Source organism: Myxocyprinus asiaticus, chromosome 17, assembly GCF_019703515.2.
Source record: "Myxocyprinus asiaticus isolate MX2 ecotype Aquarium Trade chromosome 17, UBuf_Myxa_2, whole genome shotgun sequence".
NCBI lineage: Eukaryota > Metazoa > Chordata > Actinopteri > Cypriniformes > Catostomidae > Myxocyprinus > Myxocyprinus asiaticus.
This window is the reverse complement of record NC_059360.1, coordinates 6049190-6069609: the sequence shown is the minus strand read 5'-3', so window position 1 is coordinate 6069609 and position 20420 is coordinate 6049190. Positions and strand designations below refer to the sequence as shown.

General features: G+C 37.7%; 2 protein-coding genes across 6 annotated transcripts in view; one reads left to right on the top strand and one right to left on the bottom strand.

Moving 5' to 3' along the window:
* Positions 1 to 9642, top strand: part of ralgapa2 (Ral GTPase activating protein catalytic subunit alpha 2) — a 288715-nt gene extending 279073 nt beyond the window's left edge. For 3 of the 5 annotated variants that reach the window (XM_051722406.1, XM_051722405.1, XM_051722403.1), the window contains one exon: positions 6249 to 9642. In XM_051722406.1, coding sequence (XP_051578366.1) covers positions 6249 to 6406 — 158 coding nt within the window. In that variant the 3' untranslated portion in view covers positions 6407 to 9642. Of the gene's footprint in view, positions 1 to 474; positions 535 to 3613; positions 3651 to 6248 lie in introns of all 5 variants that reach the window. The other 2 variants (XM_051722404.1, XM_051722408.1) reach the window with 2 other exon arrangements.
* A 2904-nt stretch (positions 9643 to 12546) lies between these two features.
* Positions 12547 to 14840, bottom strand: insm1b (insulinoma-associated 1b). The gene has a single exon (XM_051722435.1). The coding sequence runs from the start codon at positions 14657 to 14659 to the stop codon at positions 13268 to 13270; it is 1392 nt and encodes a 463-aa protein (XP_051578395.1). The 5' UTR covers positions 14660 to 14840; the 3' UTR covers positions 12547 to 13267.
* Between the last annotated feature and the right edge of the window lie 5580 nt (positions 14841 to 20420).

Genomic DNA, 20420 nt, shown 5'->3' with positions numbered 1-20420 from the left:
GTACATGTCTGCAAATTCTAGGCAAAGGGTGACTACTTTGAAGATGCTAAAATATAACACAGTTTTGATTTATTTTGGATTTTTTTTAGTCACAACACAATTCCCATATTTCCATTTCTATTACTCCATAGTTGTGATGGCTTTACTATTATTCTAAAATGTGAAAAATAAAATAAAGAATGAGTAAGTGACCCTAAACTTTTGAACGGTAGTGTACAATATCACAGACCTACTCACACAACCGTACTTACAGTATATGGACGCTAATATTATTATAACCATTAAAGAAAGCACAACATGCACAAAAAGCTCTTGTTCTAATATTTTTAGTGTTTTTAGGACAGTCTATAGACTGAGCACCTGTAAGGCCCTGTGTCGTTCAAAATGGCACTTCATCCAGTAGGATTTTAGCTGTTGTGTGGGTTCCCATCTATGATGCTGCCCCATGTTTCACCACCATCTCACCCATAACAGCAGGCAGGCGTTGGCCAGGGATGGTTTGGGACGTGGAGTACAAATGGGCCAAGCTGGACTGTAAGACTTTTCTGCCTGCTTCCTCCATTAGGCATGTGGCCCCACACGTCTGTTACTCAACCCTCCCTCTTTCTCTCCCTCTTTCTCTTTCTCTCTGTCTCTCCCTTTTCAATACAACCTGCATGTTCCCTTTTTATTATGACAGTATAGTTTATAGTTTGCTCTAGTTTAGTGTTCTTGTCAAGCTAAATAGTGAATTCAAGCTGTGAAACCCCACAAGCAGCAGTGCTTGTACGTGTATATATATATAGATGACTTTCAAAAACTTTAGCTGTGTTCCAAAACATAGTGAGCAGCTTCAGTGTACACAGACAGCTACCTTTTATGGCAGCATCCTAACTAATACGTAACCTCACAACTTTATTGAAATACTCTACATAGGCAGCAGCTCTGTTAATTGTCACTCATGTGCACCACATCACATGATGTGCATGCGAGTTTCGAACAATGCAGTGGTTCCCAAACTTTTCAAAACCATGGCACCATTTTATAGTAAATAAAAAATTCTCCACCCCCCAACCACCGAAATATCAATAAACATGCTATTGAGCATACTCCTTTATTTATTTAACTATGTAATAGTATGTAAATACTAATATAAATATTAAAAATAACATTGCTTCACATAAAAGGAAAAACAAATATACAAATAAGTAAACAGTGCACAAGTGTTTAAATAACAGCAGCAAATTTTCGAAATTGAAAATAATAATAATAATAATAATAATAATTTAATGTCAAATAAAATTACTTGAATTATTGGTATAGTCTTTCCTGTGTGATTTATTGGATATTATACAGTAATACTGATTTAATGCTGTCAAGCGTTTGACTGAGAAACAGAGAAATAAATTTATTGGGCTTATTAAAGATATTATAGTTATCCAACCAAGAATTATTGAGTGCTTTTCTCTTTTTGCTTGTCAGTATTGTTGTTTGATTAATATTAATAATAGTCCTATAACAGACAGCGGCAGGTCTATTATTTGTCTGTTTACATTCGCATAATACATTAATGGCTCTGTTTACAGTAATTTTGCATCAAAACAGGCCTTTTTAACACATTCACATGTTTAACCGCATTCACCACGAGACATGATATCTCTTTAGAGCACGTGTAGACATGCTTATATGAAAATCTTAAATCGATATTGTAGGATTTACTATGTGGCATCGAATCAAATACCCAAAGCAGCTTCTTTCAGCCAATGAAATTGGTGTCCAAGGGGGGCAGGATGTCATGGTAGGACTGAATTCTTCATTAATCTGGTACTGAAGAAGACTGATATCGTTTAATCTGTTTTTTTGTTTTTTAAGTAGCAACATGGTACCGAAGTACCCGTACTTTTGACAACTCTAATGAAGATATAGTAGACTATTGATGGGCAGAGATTCTTGGGTACCAACCGCTAGTTGTTGAGGCACCTCAGGGCACCCCTAGGAAGCTCCTACATTCAAGTTGAGCATTTGTTATTACAATATGTCAGACATTCAAGTTGGAAAACAAAATATGGGAGAAACCAAACTAAAACAAATACATAGTGAATGATGGCAAATGTCAAATTTTTTTTGTACTGTCATAACAAATTGATATTATTGGAATAAAGCACTGGAATTGAAATAATTTTGCAAGACCATTGTTTTCCATCATCTTTCATGTTGATGTGCTCCTACTGTCACAACTCTGGTATCATCTCCAATTCCAAGTTTCTGACTTGTAAATACAACTCTGCTTGGTCATTCACGTGCTCGGAACTCGTAAATACAATATTTCCGACTCCACTTGAAGGCCACATAATGCTCGCAGATGATTCAAATTAAGTTTGATGTTAGCATGTTGCTAAGCTAAGGACAAGATACTCTAATAAGCTCCAAAAATACAAAGAACACAGAAATATTGGGTGAAATGGTGCATGTTTAAAAGTTAACTTTAAATCTGGATAAAATTATAATCAACATTTTTCTCAACTCTTCTTTCTCTACTCTTCTTTTTTCTAATCTTCTTGGATGAGTATTTCATCACAGTGTATTCTGGGATGGCTTTATCTGTGAAGGATACAGCCAAATGCTGCCATGCTGAATTTGACCAGACAAGGTATCTTAGTAGGCAGCATAATTATTGGAACGGCCTTCACATTGGCAGTGCATTTATGATTTCTTAAAGTACTGTCTCAGTAGGTATCTCACAAGGTTTTGGAACAGAGTTTTGGTGTCAGTGTTACCCAAATTTAAGAAAAATGTCAGTGTAGTGTAGGTTTTTGGTTTTAGTGGCAGTTTTGTCAGCTGACTATGTATAAATATTGGCAGTGTTTTTTTTTTTGTTTTTTTTGGGGGGGGGGGGTTATCTGTTACTATGGTTGGTAGAGAAGTGTTTGTCTAATTTATAACAGACTGGCGGCATAGCTCATAGGTCTTCACAGCTCTTGTTATTTACAATCTCACTAATAGACAGCCAAAAACACCATGTTTTGTAAATGACATTGTCATGATCCTCAGCTCATCCTGGTGGAAACCATTATTCCAGTTCTAATGTCAAATGATCACCTCAGTTTAGAAATATTCTCTCATAGAGCTTCTTGCTTTGTTTTGGACAAGTGACATTTCAGTTACGCAACACAATTTGAATGCACTTAGTTTGAAAACCTTTTTTCAAAATAACCAGTGCTGCTAAATCGCAGGTTTTGGCTTATACATTTTGCATCCCGCAGCTTCTCTGTTCTGTTCACCATGTTAAAAAAAAATTCATTCTCAGAAATCACAAAGAACTGAACTGGGCCAGTCTGAATAGGCCGCACGGGAAATGTATTTCACCTACTGCTTTCCTTAACAGCCACAATCTTTCAAGAGCACTTTTTCAATGTTGTATATATGTACTTTACTTTTTTTTTTTTTTTTTTAATGTGTGTGTGTTGTCCTACCTTCACCCTTCAGGAGTAACATTTAACGCACATGTTTTCAATAGCGTTCTCTAACCTCCCCTCTCTCACTTAATCCCTTTAAACACAGAGACACTCTTTCACATCCCCCTTAATGGTGTGCAGCTTACATGTTGCTCTATTGTCTTTTCTCCCCCCTATAGATTAAGTCTGATACAGGTGTCAATACAGTAACTGAAGGTAAGAATCTTGGTCTGAACAGAAGCTTGCGTTCTGTCACAGAGACCCCTCCCCTCCTTCCCCCGGCTCGTCTACTCATCTTTCCCCTCTTTATTTCCACTAATGAGCTGTGTCTGCTCGGAGCTTTTAAAGGAATACAGAGACAGAGCTGCATTGGGGCTGGCTGTTCTGAGCGCACTCTGATTATGGACACAAGTGCACCGCCGGAGTAATCGTAACACAGTAGCAGCATGAATGGGTCTCCATCCTCCTGTCCTGCATGTCTCTGCTTTATTCTCTTTTTTTTACCCCTCCTCTTTTCTCCTGTTGCTTTGTCCTTTGGCGTGTGTCTGTTTGCCTGAGGCCACATCTGACACTAACACCTGCCCTACTGGAAAATGTCTTTGTCACTTACGCTTTTGTTTGGATTGCTGCAGGGAGCCAATGGGAATAAGGGCCATTTACCTTATATACATATATATTATAGGGGCCAAACAGAAAATAACTGTGTAAATTCTGAATTTATAGTTGGTTGTAAAATGTCACAACCTGAGAATATTGTCATAGATCATGACTATATACTTGGAAATCTCAATATATGGAGGCCTACGTCTAATTCTGAAAATTATCTGAATATTATCACTTGTACATTTGTCTATGTATGTATACAAAATAGAAAAATCACTATTTTTGTCCTCTGGAACATGTAGTATTTCCATCTTTATTTTATATAATATTTTTAAGGCTGGGTAAAAATATTGATTTTCCGATTAATCGCGATCTGCATTTGAACAATCCAGATGTCGATTGTGAAAATCCCAAGATCGATCTTTTACTCTATGTGCAATCCTCTACAATGTGAGTAAATCATCTGTGTGTAATAAATCTGTTTGTCATTGAATAATGTCTCTTCTAATATCCATAATATCCAGCAAGTCAGTTGTTGATAAAACAAAAATAGCACAGATGCGGTAAAGAAGCCATTCGATTCCATTCTCGTTAATATGTACTCAACCAAAACACTTCTGTGAGATGCTCGCTGAACTGCCGCTATTTTTAAAGAGAAGGTACCGGTTTAGCACTTGTGCTACATATCAATGTAAATACTTTTAAATAGAACTCTTTATACTTTTTAAATATGCATGTAAACAATAAATAAATATAAAAAAATAAAAAAACATGCAATATAACATTATTTTAAGATATATTTATTTATGGAAAAACTAATGATAAAGTAAAATGAGTCAAATTTATATTTTGATAATGTACCAAATTAGAAGGTTCCCTGTATAATTAACGGCATTAACTGAGAGAAAATTTTCTTTCATATGTAAACAAAATGGACAATATAACTTCGAATCAGGAAATCTGTATCAATAGACAATATATACAAATTTTTAAATATAATATGGAAAATAAAATGCTGTTAAAAGTATCATTAAAATATAATCAATTAAATAATGTATTTAAAATATAATTGTATTTCAAAAAATATAATAAGATAATTATTTATATATTTTGTGTTTGGACCCCTATAATGTTTATATAAAAATATTTTTCTCACTCACACTTTTTCCTTTACACAAGCAAATGCACTCTACATGCTTTTTGAGTGATCTTCATCAAAAACACATGAGAGGTGCTGATAAAGAAATGAATTCTCAGTGCTTGCATGATTGGTACACACACCTTACCAAGCCTAAGTGATTGAAATCTGATGGTCAAATGGTTAGTCAGTCACTGTCAGTGTTTGAGTTCTGGATCTTTACCGTCACCCTGAAATTTAGGTTGTGCATTCAGATCCAGCTCAAAATGTATGTCTAGGAGTCATTTTAATTAGTAAATGACAGAAATCCCTGTCACCGTTAGATAGGAGGAACCTGTGGGTAAGTGTGTAGCTTCTCTGCTGGCATCTTGAGCCATCCTGAGATAACTGTATGTGGCAGTCTCTCTGAACGTCTGGAACGGACACCACCCCGCTCGTTTACTTCTTCCCACCTCCTTTTACATGCTGAGACTGTTGTTCTCCACACTCCTCCCCCTCTTTCAGAGAAGCCCTGGTGTGGAGGTCCTCTCCAATGAGCGCATGTTCCCCACACCATCTGCTCTCAGAAACTTGAGATGCCCGTAAAAAAAGGAAAAAACGGTCGAAAAGAACGAAAGAAAATAGCCAAGCAGATGCCATCTTGACAAAGCAGGAAGCTTGTTTAATTTAGATGCTTTCTTGAGTACCAGTATCTCAGATCGGCAGCAGAGTCCATATTTGGCATTTCTTTTTTCTCTAACCATGGCTATTTCTTTGCCACAGCAAAGGAACCGCTCTTTACATAAAAACATAACAAATCTGTAGAACAACTGCTGAACATTAAATTGGTTCACAGCCTATTAATAATGTCTAATTTTGAGTTCTCAGCTTGCAATGTTCACAAGCCAATTAGATTTTTCAAATGTGATTGATATTTCTTAAATGACTTTTTACTTTTGACAGTGAACCTTTATCAGAGACAGTTCTCTAAGGCAGTAATGGCATGCTGTCAGTTCTGAAGCAAGAATGTTGGTATCATCTTTGCTTATACTACGCTCTGTGTAATATCAGTCCTCTTCGTCCTCATTTCCCAGGTTCCCTCAGCTGCAGCACGAGCGTTGACCTCAGTGTTACTGTGACAACCAATGACTCCAGCGACCAGGTCTCACCCACTATGCCACGCGCCTCTAAGAACCGGGTTTCCGGAAAGCTCCGCCGTTCAGCCAGCGCCATCAGCAAGTCCTCCAACTAAATACTTTCTCTCACCGATAACCACTTCACCAACCCCTGTCAGATTGCAATGTCCTTAAAGAAATATTCCGGGTTCAATACAAGTTGAGCTCAATCGACAGCATTTGTGGCATAATATTGATTACTACAAAACGTATTTTCAACTTGTTTTTAAAACTCACGGATACAGTAAGGCATTTATTAACATAAAATACACACTGTTTAAAAAATATAGCAACATGACATAAACATTACACATGTTAACATGTTTCTAGTGTGATCAAATATCTGTTCTAAATGATTCTAGTTTACCATCATTGTGTCTTCATTGCAGCAAAATTGTAATATTGGATTTAACTTTACTCTTATAATGTTAAGTGATTTTAGCACATTAAAATCATGTTAACACATATAATGTTTACACCTTGTGGCTATACTTTTGAAACTGTGTCTTTTAAAGTTTGTGGACTGGCCCCATTCACTTCCATTTTAAGTGTCTTACTGTAATCACGATTTTTGCTTCTTTTTTAAAGAAACGAGGGACGTGTTGAAAATATTTTTTTGTGGTAATCAATAAAATGTCACAAAAGCTGTCAAATGTGCTTGACTTGTACTGAACTCGGAATATTCTGTGTGGATGAATGTAATATTTAACTGTAGTTTCTTTAATACTTGTAATTGAAATATGTTTTGAATATTGTTTTTTCATCCAAATGTTCAAACTTTTGCTTTTAAATTGTTTCTTATTTTTTAGCTTAGTATCATTGAAAGATGCAACTGCTGTCGCAATAATGTGGTGCTTCACTATTAGTTTAGAAAGATCTAAACTTCACTGAAAGCTGATTATCAGCCAAGAGAATTGGAAGCAATTCTATAAATGTGAAATTCATTACACTTGAATCCAAGAAACCATTTAGATAGCAATGCCACATTTGGTCTGCATTAACACATTCAAAACTGCATATCAGTATATCCTCCCTCAAACATTCTTATGACGTAGTGACCGGTAAAATGTTGAAAATGTGGAACCCAAGGCATTAGCTAGTTTTCTTCAGCCTCTGTAATGCTCTCCCCAGATTGTCTAGAGAGGAGACAATGTAAAGATTCACCAGTCCTAACTTATCTAAATATGTTGTCTTATCTATGTCAAACACTGAAAACTGAACCAATGACACTGATGGGAGTATGCTAAATGTCTGCGGAGATTTTTTATATTTGTGCTGTGAACTGATGTACATGTTCTTACAGCACTTTGGGCCAGTTATAGAAAATACTGACATTTTCGAATAACACTGATTAAGTCCTCACGACCTCTGTTTTCAAAAGCTCAAGAGTATTTCCCAGTATTCTTTCAGAGCTTTTCTCAGAGACTGCTTTTAATACTAATGTGTATATCCGAGCGGACAATCAGTGACATCTTTCAATCTAAGGCCACATCCACACTAATTCGCTTTCAGTTTCCTAACGTCGTCGTTTTCCAAAGAATGTGGTAATGGAGAGCTTTTTCTAAACGCTCCATTTTCGGTGACGCTAACGGTGATCTAGTGTGGATGAGAGGTGTAACCGTAAAGAAATGAATGCATTTTTTAAAACGTATTAGTGTGGACGTGGCCTAAAGCAGACTTCAATGAGCTTGTTTTGTTTTTGTTATTTACTTTTAAATTACTCATGTGATTTATTTTATGGGCTTGATTTATGCAATGAAAGACTCCTGTCATCAATGATTATGTCAAAGTGGAGCATATATCTGTCATTCTTAATCTGTGAATTGAGCACGTCCCACTTCTGTAAATCTACTCTTAACATTCCGATGTTCTCTTACGATGGTGTGATTTTGCACTCGGTGGTAAAGATAGCGCAGATGGATGTTTATTTTCTTCCCTCTGTGTTTGGATGTACATTGCTTTAATTTTGATTTGATAATATAGGCCTATATGTTTTTTTTTTTTTTCATGTTGTATATAATATCTGCCATCGTAATATAATGTATACCTGACTTAATAGAGGAACTAGATAAAAATGCCTCCAGAGCCTCAGGTAAACCTGAATGCCATGCACTGTGTGTGTGTGTGTGTGTGTGTGTGTGTGTGGGGGGGGGGGGGGGGGGGGTGCAGCTGTTAACAGTGCCTGTGTAATACCTGTCCGTACTTTCTCTTTTGCCGACTGGAATGATTCTGTGTTGTTTTTCTTTGTGTTTTCCCTTTACTTTAAATGATCCCACTCTTACTAGCCTCATCTTTTCCATACGAGCTGCACAAGTCTTTTGTGATCAGCCCTTATATTTCAGTGGAGTAAATTGAATGAGATTGTCTGTGTTTTGTAAGAGCTGCTTCTGTCTGATTAGATGCTGGATGGGGGTCCTTTTCCACCTGATTCCCACGTGCCTCTCTGAGTGCCCTTTACCGTACCAGCAGCATGCCAGCGCTTCTCTCCTGTCACTCACTCTTTCTCCCCGCAGCAGTCGGCAGCCTGGCGCTTGCCAACGCCCCGCCGCCCCCTCTCTGTTCCTGTAGAGACCCGGCCTGGTTGCCATGGAGGCCAGGTGTTACACACACTGTAAGCTCCACCCAAGCTGCAACAGGACACGTTGCACTACTTTGCCTTACCTGTACACTTCTCTCTTTTGTTGTTATTCTCTTTTAAATGGTCTTGCTTTGCCTGTTACTTTGTTCTGTTTCCTTCCCATTTCTGATAAGTAACAGAGGAAGCTGATCTTTGAGTCTGCCCTGAATGAAAAATGTTGAAGAATGTATGCAAATCAGCAGCCCAAATCCAAGCCACAACCTTACCTGTGTAACTTAAGAGAGCTACATCACATAATGTATCTCAGAAATGAAATGGGCTGTCTGTTTTCTGGTTGAACATACTGATGTAGTCCTTGCCAGGGACTAGTCTTATTGGAACTGGCCTAACTCAATTTTAATGACAAAATGTTGGTCGTAGATTTTGTTGTTTGCCTTGCATATTGTGTTGTTTTTGTTTTTTTGAATGCTCTAAATTCTGAAGGATATAAATATAATAATGCCTGTTATATAATCTTTGTAAAAGACATTGAGGAAAAAGACGCTTGAAGGTTTCATCATGACTTGTTAACATATCAGACTGTTTTTAATAGAAAAAGTAATCACTTTATCTTTACTAGAAATGTGAAGAAATCGAAACATTTCATTAAATAGATTTGAAATTCATGTTTATATGATGTTCAGTTTTTTTTTTTTTTCATTCACTGGTTCACTAATAGAAGCATGTTTAATTCTTTGGCTTTTTGTAGTTTATTATTTGTGTCATTAAAATGAATACATTTAGGGGTTGGGGAGTAACAGAATACATGTAACGGGATTACGTATTTAAAATACTAAATATTAGTAACTGTATTCCACTACAGTTACAATTTAAATAGTTGGTAATCAGAATACAGTTACATTGGATATGATGCCATTGAGGAACTTTCCCTTTTGGAGCTTAATAGAGTAGCTAGATTATGTTTCTACAGTTTAACAAAAAACTGTTAGAAACGCATTGACAGATGAAGCATAAATCCAATAAATACACAATTACTTGTCAATATATATGTGGTTAGGGTATTTTTACAGGAAGTGCTAACCAATATAGCCTTTAACATCATATAGAAAGCTACAAATAATATATTTTCGGCCTCATTCTATGAACAGAATCCACATACGATAAGAAAAGGATGCCATTGTGTACATTCTGTGGGGGTTTAAAGTTTGGAGCAGCAGAAATTGTTAACCTTGTGTAAACTGTCATATGAACATTTAGCTTTATGCTAATGATATTTCTTTGCCTTTACATGCATCTGCTACCAGGCGTGATTATATTTTTTAATGAATTCTATGAATAAAAATTCACGTCATAACATAACTTTTTTTTCTCTAATAAGACCTTTAATATTAGGGCAAAGATGTACTGTAAAAGTTTTTATTCTTAATGGGAATTTAAAGTAAAAAAATCTACCAGTGCTGAAGAAATAATCCAAAGTATTTAGATTGCGTTACCTACCTTGAGAAATCTAACGGAATACGTTACAAATTACATTTTACAGCATGTATTCTGTAATCTGTCGTGGAATACTTTTTAAAAGTAACCTTTCCAACCCTGAATACATTACATATCAAGCAGTCTCCTGTGGTGTGACACACTATACAGTACATCAACTAAAATGGTTCTAAAAAAAAAAAAACTTGTATTATTATCATGCATGCTTTTCTTATTACCACATATTAATTGAGAGATGTGGAATTTTTGTACTGTAAATTTGTATTTTACAGCAGGACAAAGTGAACCGCAAATAAAGCTAGGTGATTTATAAAAGTGTTGAATCAAAGGTCAATTTGACCAGTTCTAGCACCTTAAATAAACATTTTCCGTATACATATATATTTAACCATAAATCTTTTTGAATAAGAAGTTCATGGACATGTTATTTGTTAACTACTGGTGTTTGCAGCAGCAAATGTCAATGACAAATTAAGAAACACATTGATATATAAAGTGATTTTTGTTGAAGACCCTGAAACCATAAAACTACAATAGAATAAGCCACTGATTTTGGCAAAGACACCTGACACCTGTTTTTTGACCTGTACAAATATAATGAAGAACTATTCAAAGCGTTACATCTGTGTGTCTGAATTCACCTATGATTTTCTACTTTTGTGAGAGAATGCATGGACATATTGTGTGTTAGAGAGTGGGAGGAGGTGATGCTTGAGGTTAGAGGTTGTTCTGTCACTGGAGCCAAGGGAATACTGAGGGTAATCTGACCTCCCTCCCATCTGTCTTCCCTGCTGCTCCATGATAGGAGAACCATCGCCTCCTGACCATCTCACTGGAGTACAGGTCCACACACTCCAATACCTACAGATCATGCAGGTGGCCTCACTTAGGGGGGCAGGTTTAAGTGGTTTACGAGGACTTTTTTTTAGGTTACAAACTGGTAATTACAAGTGTATTATGCTATAAATGTGGTTTATGAGGACATTTCTAGTGTCCCCATAATTCAAATTGCTTAATATACTAAACAATGTTTTATTGAAAATGTAAAAATGCAGAAAGGTTTCTGTGAGGGTTGGGTTTAGTGGTAGGGTTAGGGTTAGGTGATAGAATCTATAGTTTGTACAGTATAAAAATCATTATGTCTATGGAGAGTCCTCATAAGAAGAGCTAAACCAGTGTGTGTGTGTGTGTGTGTGTGTGTGTGTGAAATCTGACCCATCAAAATGTAAGATTAGGCCATTTTTCAAAACTCAATTTAAATACTTATCTCTCTCTCTCTTTCTCTTTTTTTTCCCAAATGAACTCTAAAAATGTAAAAAGTGACAGTGTAGTTGCATGGGAGTAAAATCATTAGTGAGGAAGATGAGTAAACAGATGACAGAGGCATGTAGCTTAAACTTTACACAAATAATAATGTGTACACAGGATTTGATTGTTTAAATAATCAGATGCTCGTTCTGCAAACTTTTTCTGTCCCTCGCAGTGATTATTTTGTGTATAATGCATTGATTGGGTTATTTTATTATATCTAATATAACCAGATTTGGCACTTCTTGCTCTTTAGAGATGTTTGATCCCATGGTCAAAAAGCCTGTGTTGAAATGCATTACAGGCTTAACATTTCTGTGTTGATTATTACAAAGTTTGTTTGAAATCCTTTAAATGATTTCAACTGAATTTACTTTGGCCAACTACATGATTGTATTGATCAAGTAGGGCTTGCATGTTGACTGGCAAATGTAAAGTCAGTAACGCTGCAGTTTACACATGGACAATGCTTTAGACAAGATATTGTAAAAAGAGCACCTGAGTGTGAATTATATACAGTATATTGTGATATTATAGAAGTGGGGAAAAGAAGTATTACTGTTGTAATTTGTAATACATTTGAGTTTTATTGTCATCTATTGAAAGTCTCAATGAAAAGACTGAGTGAGGATCTGCTGGGCATATTAGCCAGAGATATGAATTTCCTATAAAAATGACTTAAATTGTTACAGTTATCAGTGCTTGTTGGGGTTGTGTGGCTGCACTGAATTTAACATTGAAGTTTGAAAAGGTCAAAACAAAACATTACATTTACTGTATGAAGTATGCATGAACTATTTCAAGCTTTTTCATTTTGAAAATATTTTATTTGAGTAGACAACACAGACGCACATGTAAAGCGCTAGGTAGCAAACATTTAGGAAAATAAGCTGTATATGTAGAAAAGGATTGCATCTATAAGAGCTTCACGTTTCAAGGTAGCGCACAAAACTTGAGAGATCATCCAAGACATGATCTTGACAAAACGATTCGACTTCAATGTGACGCAGGAAAAAAAAAAAAAGAACAGTATCACAAAACAATCATTTACACAAAGCGATTGAAAATAAATAAATACATAAATAAATCAAATATTACGAATAAACATATTACAATAGTTTTACATCATGATATTACGTTTCAATTGTGTGCCGACATTCAAAATAAAAAATCAATTATTACACTGAGTTGTTAAGGCAGTAGTTTGCTGTATTTCTCTAAAGGCATTTCTGGCTACTAAATGGAAACTTTTCAAGATATTTTGTTTTTCAGAACGAGGAAAGAGAACATTTTCAGTCCTGTAATTCACATACCTCATTAAAGCTACAGACGTGAAACGAGCAGCATGTGAATTCAAGGCTTTTCCCACAGAGATGAGTGAACATGTCTTAGGTCTAGGAGCTATTACATTACCATGTGTGCAACTTAAGGTTTTCTAGAAAAATACCTTCATAAGGACCAAACTAATACTTCAGGGTTCTAGGCTTCATGTATCTGATGAAAATAGATCATTCTAAAAGAACAGATTGGTGCGACTTTGGAGATGCATTGGTACTCTTCAGCAGGCGTTACGCACGGGCATCTGGAGTAGGATGACTTGCCTGTTTTCTGTAGGGTGGCATTTGTTGATGTGCCTGGTGAGACCCGGGGAGCTGTAGAAAGTGGCAGGGCAGAACTTGCAGGGGAAAGCCCGAGAATCGTCGTGCAGTAGACGCAGGTGTCGCTCCAGACTCGCCCTGTTGGGTAGGTTCTCTCCACAAGCCGGACAGAGGAGACAGTCCACGGGGCTTAGATTGAGTGGACTCTGGCTTTGGCTGTCCTCTGAGGGAACGATATCAGGACTTTCTACTCTCTCTGCGTTCTGAAACGCGTCTCCGACTATTTGATTGTGGAGCATTTGGTGTCCCATTATGTGTTTCCTCAAGTAGGCTTGGCGTTTGAACCGCTTCCCGCAGTGCTGGCAGTCGTAAAGCCCGTCATCTGAGCCGGATTCAGACAGACCTGGACTAGGGGAGTCTCTGTCGCTGGTGAAGTCTGCTCTCATGTCTTTGAGATCTTCTGGGAACGGCTTGGCGGGTTGGATGGGTGCTTTCGGTGCGCTCTGGACGCGTGGTTTGTGCCAGCGCCGGTGAGAAGCCAAGTTGGCAGGACAGCTGAAGACCTTGTCGCACTCGGGACACCTGTACTCCACCCGTACTATACGAGAGCACTTATGTTGTGCCAGAGAGAACGGATCTGAGTACTCTTCTTTGCAAAGCTGACAGATGAACTCTCCCAGGGGTTTGTTGTTGTTGTTGTTGGATGAGGCCGGTCTTGGTTTCAAGTCCACGGGTCCCTCTTTGATTTTCAGGCCCAGCACTGGTGACGTGGTCACCTCATCCTCGAAATTGAGTTTCCTTATGGCTTTGGGTTTCTTGGCTTGGTTTTTGCTGCTTTTACGCTCGGTCTCGGAGGTCGAATGTCTTTTGGTGCCAGTTCGGATGGCCGGGGCGTGCGCGCCGCTGGCCGTTCCGCTCCGGTTACTGTTGCTGGTGCCGATTTTCAAGTCAACCGGAGCGAAAAGAAGATGATGGTCCAGGCTGGTAAGAGAGGCAGCAGTCGGAAACGATTCGGCGGACACAGGCGAACCGATATTGAAACTTCTCTCGAAATATTTCCTGTCGTGTTCCTTGCTTATTGGCCGGGTGGGGCTGTACAGAGCTTGGTAGACCGCCTCTGGGTTTCCGAACTGAACCGGCTTTGCGCTGTGGACTGGCACCGGCGCGTCTGCTCCATCTAAAGGGGATGCTGCGATGATGCTGTCCGGCTTTGAGGCGCTGGGCACGGGTGGGGATGGGGCGATCTGAGCGATCTGACATTCTGGAGCTGATCCTCCATCCTCATCCGAGCGAATCCGGTACGAAACGAGCGCAGCTTTCTTGTTTCTTTTCACCAGGAATCCTTTGGGCATGTCGGCGGATGGATGAGGCGAGGATGACAAGGCACAACAAGACGAACAGTGTATGATCCAAAGACACAGACTCCCTCCCTCCCTCTGAGAGATGCTTTTGCTCCTTAACGCATTGCTTCACTCTTTTTAAGCAGGAATTATGTTATTGTTCTCGCCCCTCGTCGCTCCATCCTCATCCAATCAGATACAAGCGCAGATCTCGGTGGAATTACCCGTGGGAGGGCTGAGAGTCGGACCGGGGGCTACAGAGCAGATGTACCTGGCCTTTATTATAGTAATGCGCACTGGTCTCTATTCACGGGTGAGATGTATAGAAAGGAACGCGTGCCGTGGTTATAGGGGACAGAAGGAAATGTCACTCACTGCCATCATCAGAATCATCCGAATTTCAAACGCACTCGACAAAGAAAGTTGATTTTCAATCCTTATTTTTGGTCTATGATGGAGAATGTGTCTTTTTTACGTTTTTACTTTTAATTTCATTTATAGTGCTTTTGATGGATAATTGTAATTATTTAATAATCGGGTGGGATTTTTTTTATGCCGTCCAATTTTAGAAAAACACTTTACAGTATTTCTGTTCAACACACAGTAGTTGCGCGTACTAACAAAGTCTATTTAAAAAAATAAAATAAATAAAAGTATACATATACATAGCCTATTAAGCAGACTAAATGTTGCTCATTTACACTAGTTTATATTAGAGCCCTGTAACTCAAATGCTTTTCATTTTTTGCCCAGGTTTGCAAATCTGAGTTAGTGTTGCTTTAATAAACCCCTTAGTGATAATATTACAAGTATAACTCTGGGTTTTCGTAGGGTTTGTAGCAAACGGGCACTGGACTAGTTGACATTGTCATTTCTAATGCCACGCGTCTGTCTTTGAGCAGTTTAAGTCGCGGTATAAATCTAACGCATACAGAAGTCATCAGAATGGGCTCTCATCTCGTCTGTGAACACAATGGCCGCGTCTGCCCAGCCGTCACTGTCTCTTTTGCCACTGAAAGGCAAATTGACCTCTACATTGTGAAACAGGGATACACGAGCAATCTGGCCAAAAGAGAGACGCGTGCTGGACGCAATCAAAGATGCGCACTGACCTCGGGGTCAAGCCAGGGGTCAGCCGTCAGTAGCCTACATTTCTTCAAACCACCAAGACCAGGCGACTCGAGACATTCAAGCTTTGGCCAGAATGTTCTGTTATTCGGTAACACTATGCAACACACGTTTAATGTAAATACAATTTGCTAGAAATCTATTTCCAACCAGCCCCACAGAATAATTACGCATTACGTAGCCAGTATTTAAGTATTTCCTTCTATATTTAAACTCTTCGCTATAGTTCATGTGTTACTCATTTTACTTTATTTTATTTTATTATTATTTTAAAAAAAAAATTTTTTTTGACAATACCTATTTTTATGAGGCCCTGGCGCTCATTGTTATTTTTTGCCTATATTTTAAAGAGTTTAAAATTTCAGTTTATAAATGCAATACTAAATCTCACAATGCTAAAAAGTACTCGATTTGTGTGAATTTAGAATCAATGTGTTGCATGAGTTTATCTCAGTAACTCTAAAACTAGCATCGGTTCTTATATTTTACTCTGTGAAACAGTTGCTTGAAATTCTCTTTAAGCCGCATAATTGGACAGACGTGTTGCACGGGTCTGTATTCATCCATTGTTCCCCTCATTAGCATAAAGCTGCTGTATGACTAAGTCAAATAATTGCTCAAGCATTGAGATATGTGCCTGCTCCCATTCTCTCCTGCAGTTTCATAAATATCACAACATCAGTGGAGTTTAAAACACACACACACACACACACACACACACACACACACACACACACATACAATTGAAATACCCCTAGGTTGTAATGCAATCTCTCATTGCGTTGTCAAAATGTTCCCAACATCATCTAAAGCTTTGTTCATATGTTGCACGCAGACCCGACTAAATTTGCTCTCATCTAGTATTTAACATATTTTCCCATACGTTCTAGTTCTTTACACATTTCCCTTTTTTTCTCAAAACATGTTCGTATTAACATTTTATGAAGTTTGTTTGTCTTGGTTTTACTGAGCACAATGCACTTCGATGGCATTTTAATGAGATTGTGTGCGTGCGCGTGTTCGCTGTATGGCGCGTGCTTGTCGCGTCTCATTTGCATACAGCTGCTCGGCCGGCGCGCCCCTCCCCTCCTGGCCACGAGCCCTTTGTCTAGTAAAGGCCTACTATAGTAAAGACTTGGTTATCAACATATTACACCGATTAAAATCATAACCATCCAAAGACAAATATGTGTATTTGCAACAAGCTTAATTACACAAAGTGCAAATAGACGTTACTACATCTGTGAGCCTTTAGTTTGTCTATTGTTTGTTGTAGTGGATTTTAACAAGAAAATAAAAGAGATATTCATATGAAAGATGACCACTACATGCTAAAAACATGTAGTAAAAAACAGGCTAGTAAAGAAAACAATTCTTAGGTTTGCAACAGTTAAGCAGCTATAATAATACAAAATAATAATAAAAAAAAAATGTAGTAATGTATAGTGAGGATCATTTGCACTGCTCCACCCACATGTTGACACATGTTACTGCAGCAACATTCAAAACACTCTTCCTTTATTAAAGGAATCACCCAAAGGATGTACACAGCTTGGATAGGATATTTTAGCCTTCTACATGATGACCTTATGTTACCAGAAGAATCAAAGCATATTAATCTGTCATACTAATTATAAATTGTGCGTATCACAGACACAATGCATACAGTTGAGCGGTTACAAGAAAATATGATGTCCACAGTACCAACACCATTTGAGCACTGTACTGGCTGAAAACAAAGCAACTCTATGGCTGCTGTCCATGGTTCTGAAAGCAGCTTCTTGCTTCTCACATAGTCTTTCCACTATTCTTTGATGATTTCTTGACTGCATTGACACTAAATACAGAGGATGCAACAAGAATGTCAAACACTGCACATGCAACATGCAATTAAGCATGCACAGATGTTCACACGGCCACAAAAATAAACAACCCCGTGTTAAGAATGCTGAATGTCACATTTCCCAAAAAGCTTTTCCAACATTGATACACAGCTCGTTAGCTGCCATCATTTGCATTCCCCTATAATTGTGCATCATCCTTGATTTGTATATGATCTTCCTTATTAGCCCATATAATGGGGTTAATAAGAGCCTGCTCGTTGCACTTATCGTTTCTCTGCAGAGAGGAGAAAAGAACAGAGCCAGGACTTAATTAATTGTATCAGTCTTTTCATCTGAAAGAGTAGTGCTCCCACACGAACATTAATATGATTCTGCAAATGGAGGGAAGTGGTACAGCCTGGGCCAGAGACATAAAAGATTGGACTCAAATTAATTTAGGCCTAATTAGACTGTGGGCGTCAGGGAGTGGTTTGCATAATAAGACCCTGCAAATGAGATCAGATGCTTAGCTTAAGGCAATGCCTTTACATCTTCTTTACACTAGACAAGACAAAGAGTTTGACCTGCTAACATGCTAACTGAGATTAATACGAAAATTTTTTTGCCCCCCCTCGAGTTTTCATCTGGATAATCTTGTCCCCACTATAAAGTAGTTTAAGATCCCTGATCTAATTAATGATGTGAAATGCCAGTTAATTCATTTAATTATTTGCAATTCATCGCATACATCAATATTTGCCAAAAAAGGCCCCTAAGTAAAGATTGATATATATTATAAATATATAATAAATATAATGATTCAGATAATTCAAATATATTAGATCACTGTGGCATACAAGTAAGGCTTTGATTATACAATACAAAAAGTGGCTTTTAGAAGTCAATATATTACTTGTTTGTTTTTTTTTCATATCATTGAACATTAGCCTATTATTAGCTTACTCTCGAAAACAACACATTTTTTCAATTGAGTTTATTAATCTCTCACAGGACTGTTTCCATCACACTATTTGATGTTTGTCTATGCACATATGCGTCAGATCAACGTTCTTGGAGTGTCTCACTTGTGTTGCGTTTCAGCGTCTCGCTCTATAATGCTGAGTTTTAAGACGCTGTGTCAATTAAACAGTAGGTTGAAACTTTGAAAAGCGTCCCAGGATCACTGCATTCTGTTACGCTCTATTCAGCGGTATTTGAACGCAAAAATGCGTCATCTGTGAACAGCTCCTTATTTATTTTGTGCTACATGCCTGCTCTTGTTTGTTTAAAAGTTGTGTTGCCTGTACAGCCCGAGGAGTTCTAGGTAAAGCCCACTCTTTCCTAGGTCTATGGTGCAGTCCCAAGCTGAGGCTGTGCTGACTGCTTCCTGCTGATAGCAGAATGCAAAATCATCAAGGCTTATTACATCATTTGTACAGATCAAAGGGCATGATTAGTTACGTTCATTTTTTTACGCATTACTTTTCATGTAATTATTCACACATTAAATCAACAGCCCTAGATTCTTTTCCATGTAAATTAAGAGTACATTTTTTCAGAGTCAGCCATGACCCCGACAATAGATTTTGTTGGTGGCTTGTTTTCTATTTATGTTACGTCACGCTGGGTAGCTCCACCCGGACTGAAATCTCATTGGTCCTAAATCCAGCACCAATTAACCAGGCATAACATGAGAAACATTCCAGTTGGGTGTGATTGTGTGTCATGCATATTTTTTGCATTCAGTAAGGACAGACACATTCTTTGTGACAGGAAACTTGCCACATCACACTTAACCAGTAAGTGTACAAGGAGTAAAAGTAAGGGCAGAAATTCAGGATACATCATCAGGGTATATCTCAGTTACATGATTATATCTCCCACTTTATACAGTATTTATTCAAATGGTAATTACACACACACACACACACACACATACTCACACATCTCTTTATTTATTTTTTTTCTTTTCTCAAAAATGACTTGCCTATCACCCAAATACCAATTCCCTTGAAGTCTGAACAGGGCTTGATCTGAGCCTTGATATTCAATATGATAATAGTGTAGAATGAATTTTGACATCACTTGATGGGCACATTAATAACCAGCATTCTCTGTGTGGTGCTCTAGATTCCCAGAGCTGATTTCCGCCACCATACGTCCATCAATCACATTATCAGCTGTGATGGCTGCTGTGGAAGGATCTAAGAGGGCTCATGAGGATTACAAGGAATGTGATTAGATAATCAAATCAAAAACCCACTCTTTTTTTTTTTTTTAATTAATTTATTTTTTTTGGCTGATGTTGTTTGTTGTGGTTCTTCATCTTTTTGAATTATATAAAATGTAGTCTTACTATATTTGTCAGTTTGAAAAATCATTGCTCTTTAATGAAGAATGGTGGATAACAAATGAAGAGAGGGAAAAAATAGAGAAAACAACATAAATATAGCTGCAATTACCTGGGCCACGCACTTAAACAGCAGAGTAAGCAGCTAAGCAAGCATAGCCGAATAATCCTATGAGACCAAAATCATAATTTTAAATTAAGCAGTTTGAAGTTTATTTGTAGATATAAGCACTTTTGACTATTAGCTGGAGCCTTCACATGGAATCTGAGGACATGATCATGAGGTCAAATACCAAGTTTGGTACTGGTATCATGATTTTAGCCCAAAGCATTCAAAAGTTTTAAGCAAAAATAGCAATTTTCCAGATTTCTGCACCACTAAGTTGCATTGTGCCCAAACTGCTCAGATACCCTCAGGGCATGGTTGTGATGAGATATACCAAGTTTAGTTTAACCCTCCTATAGTATTGAA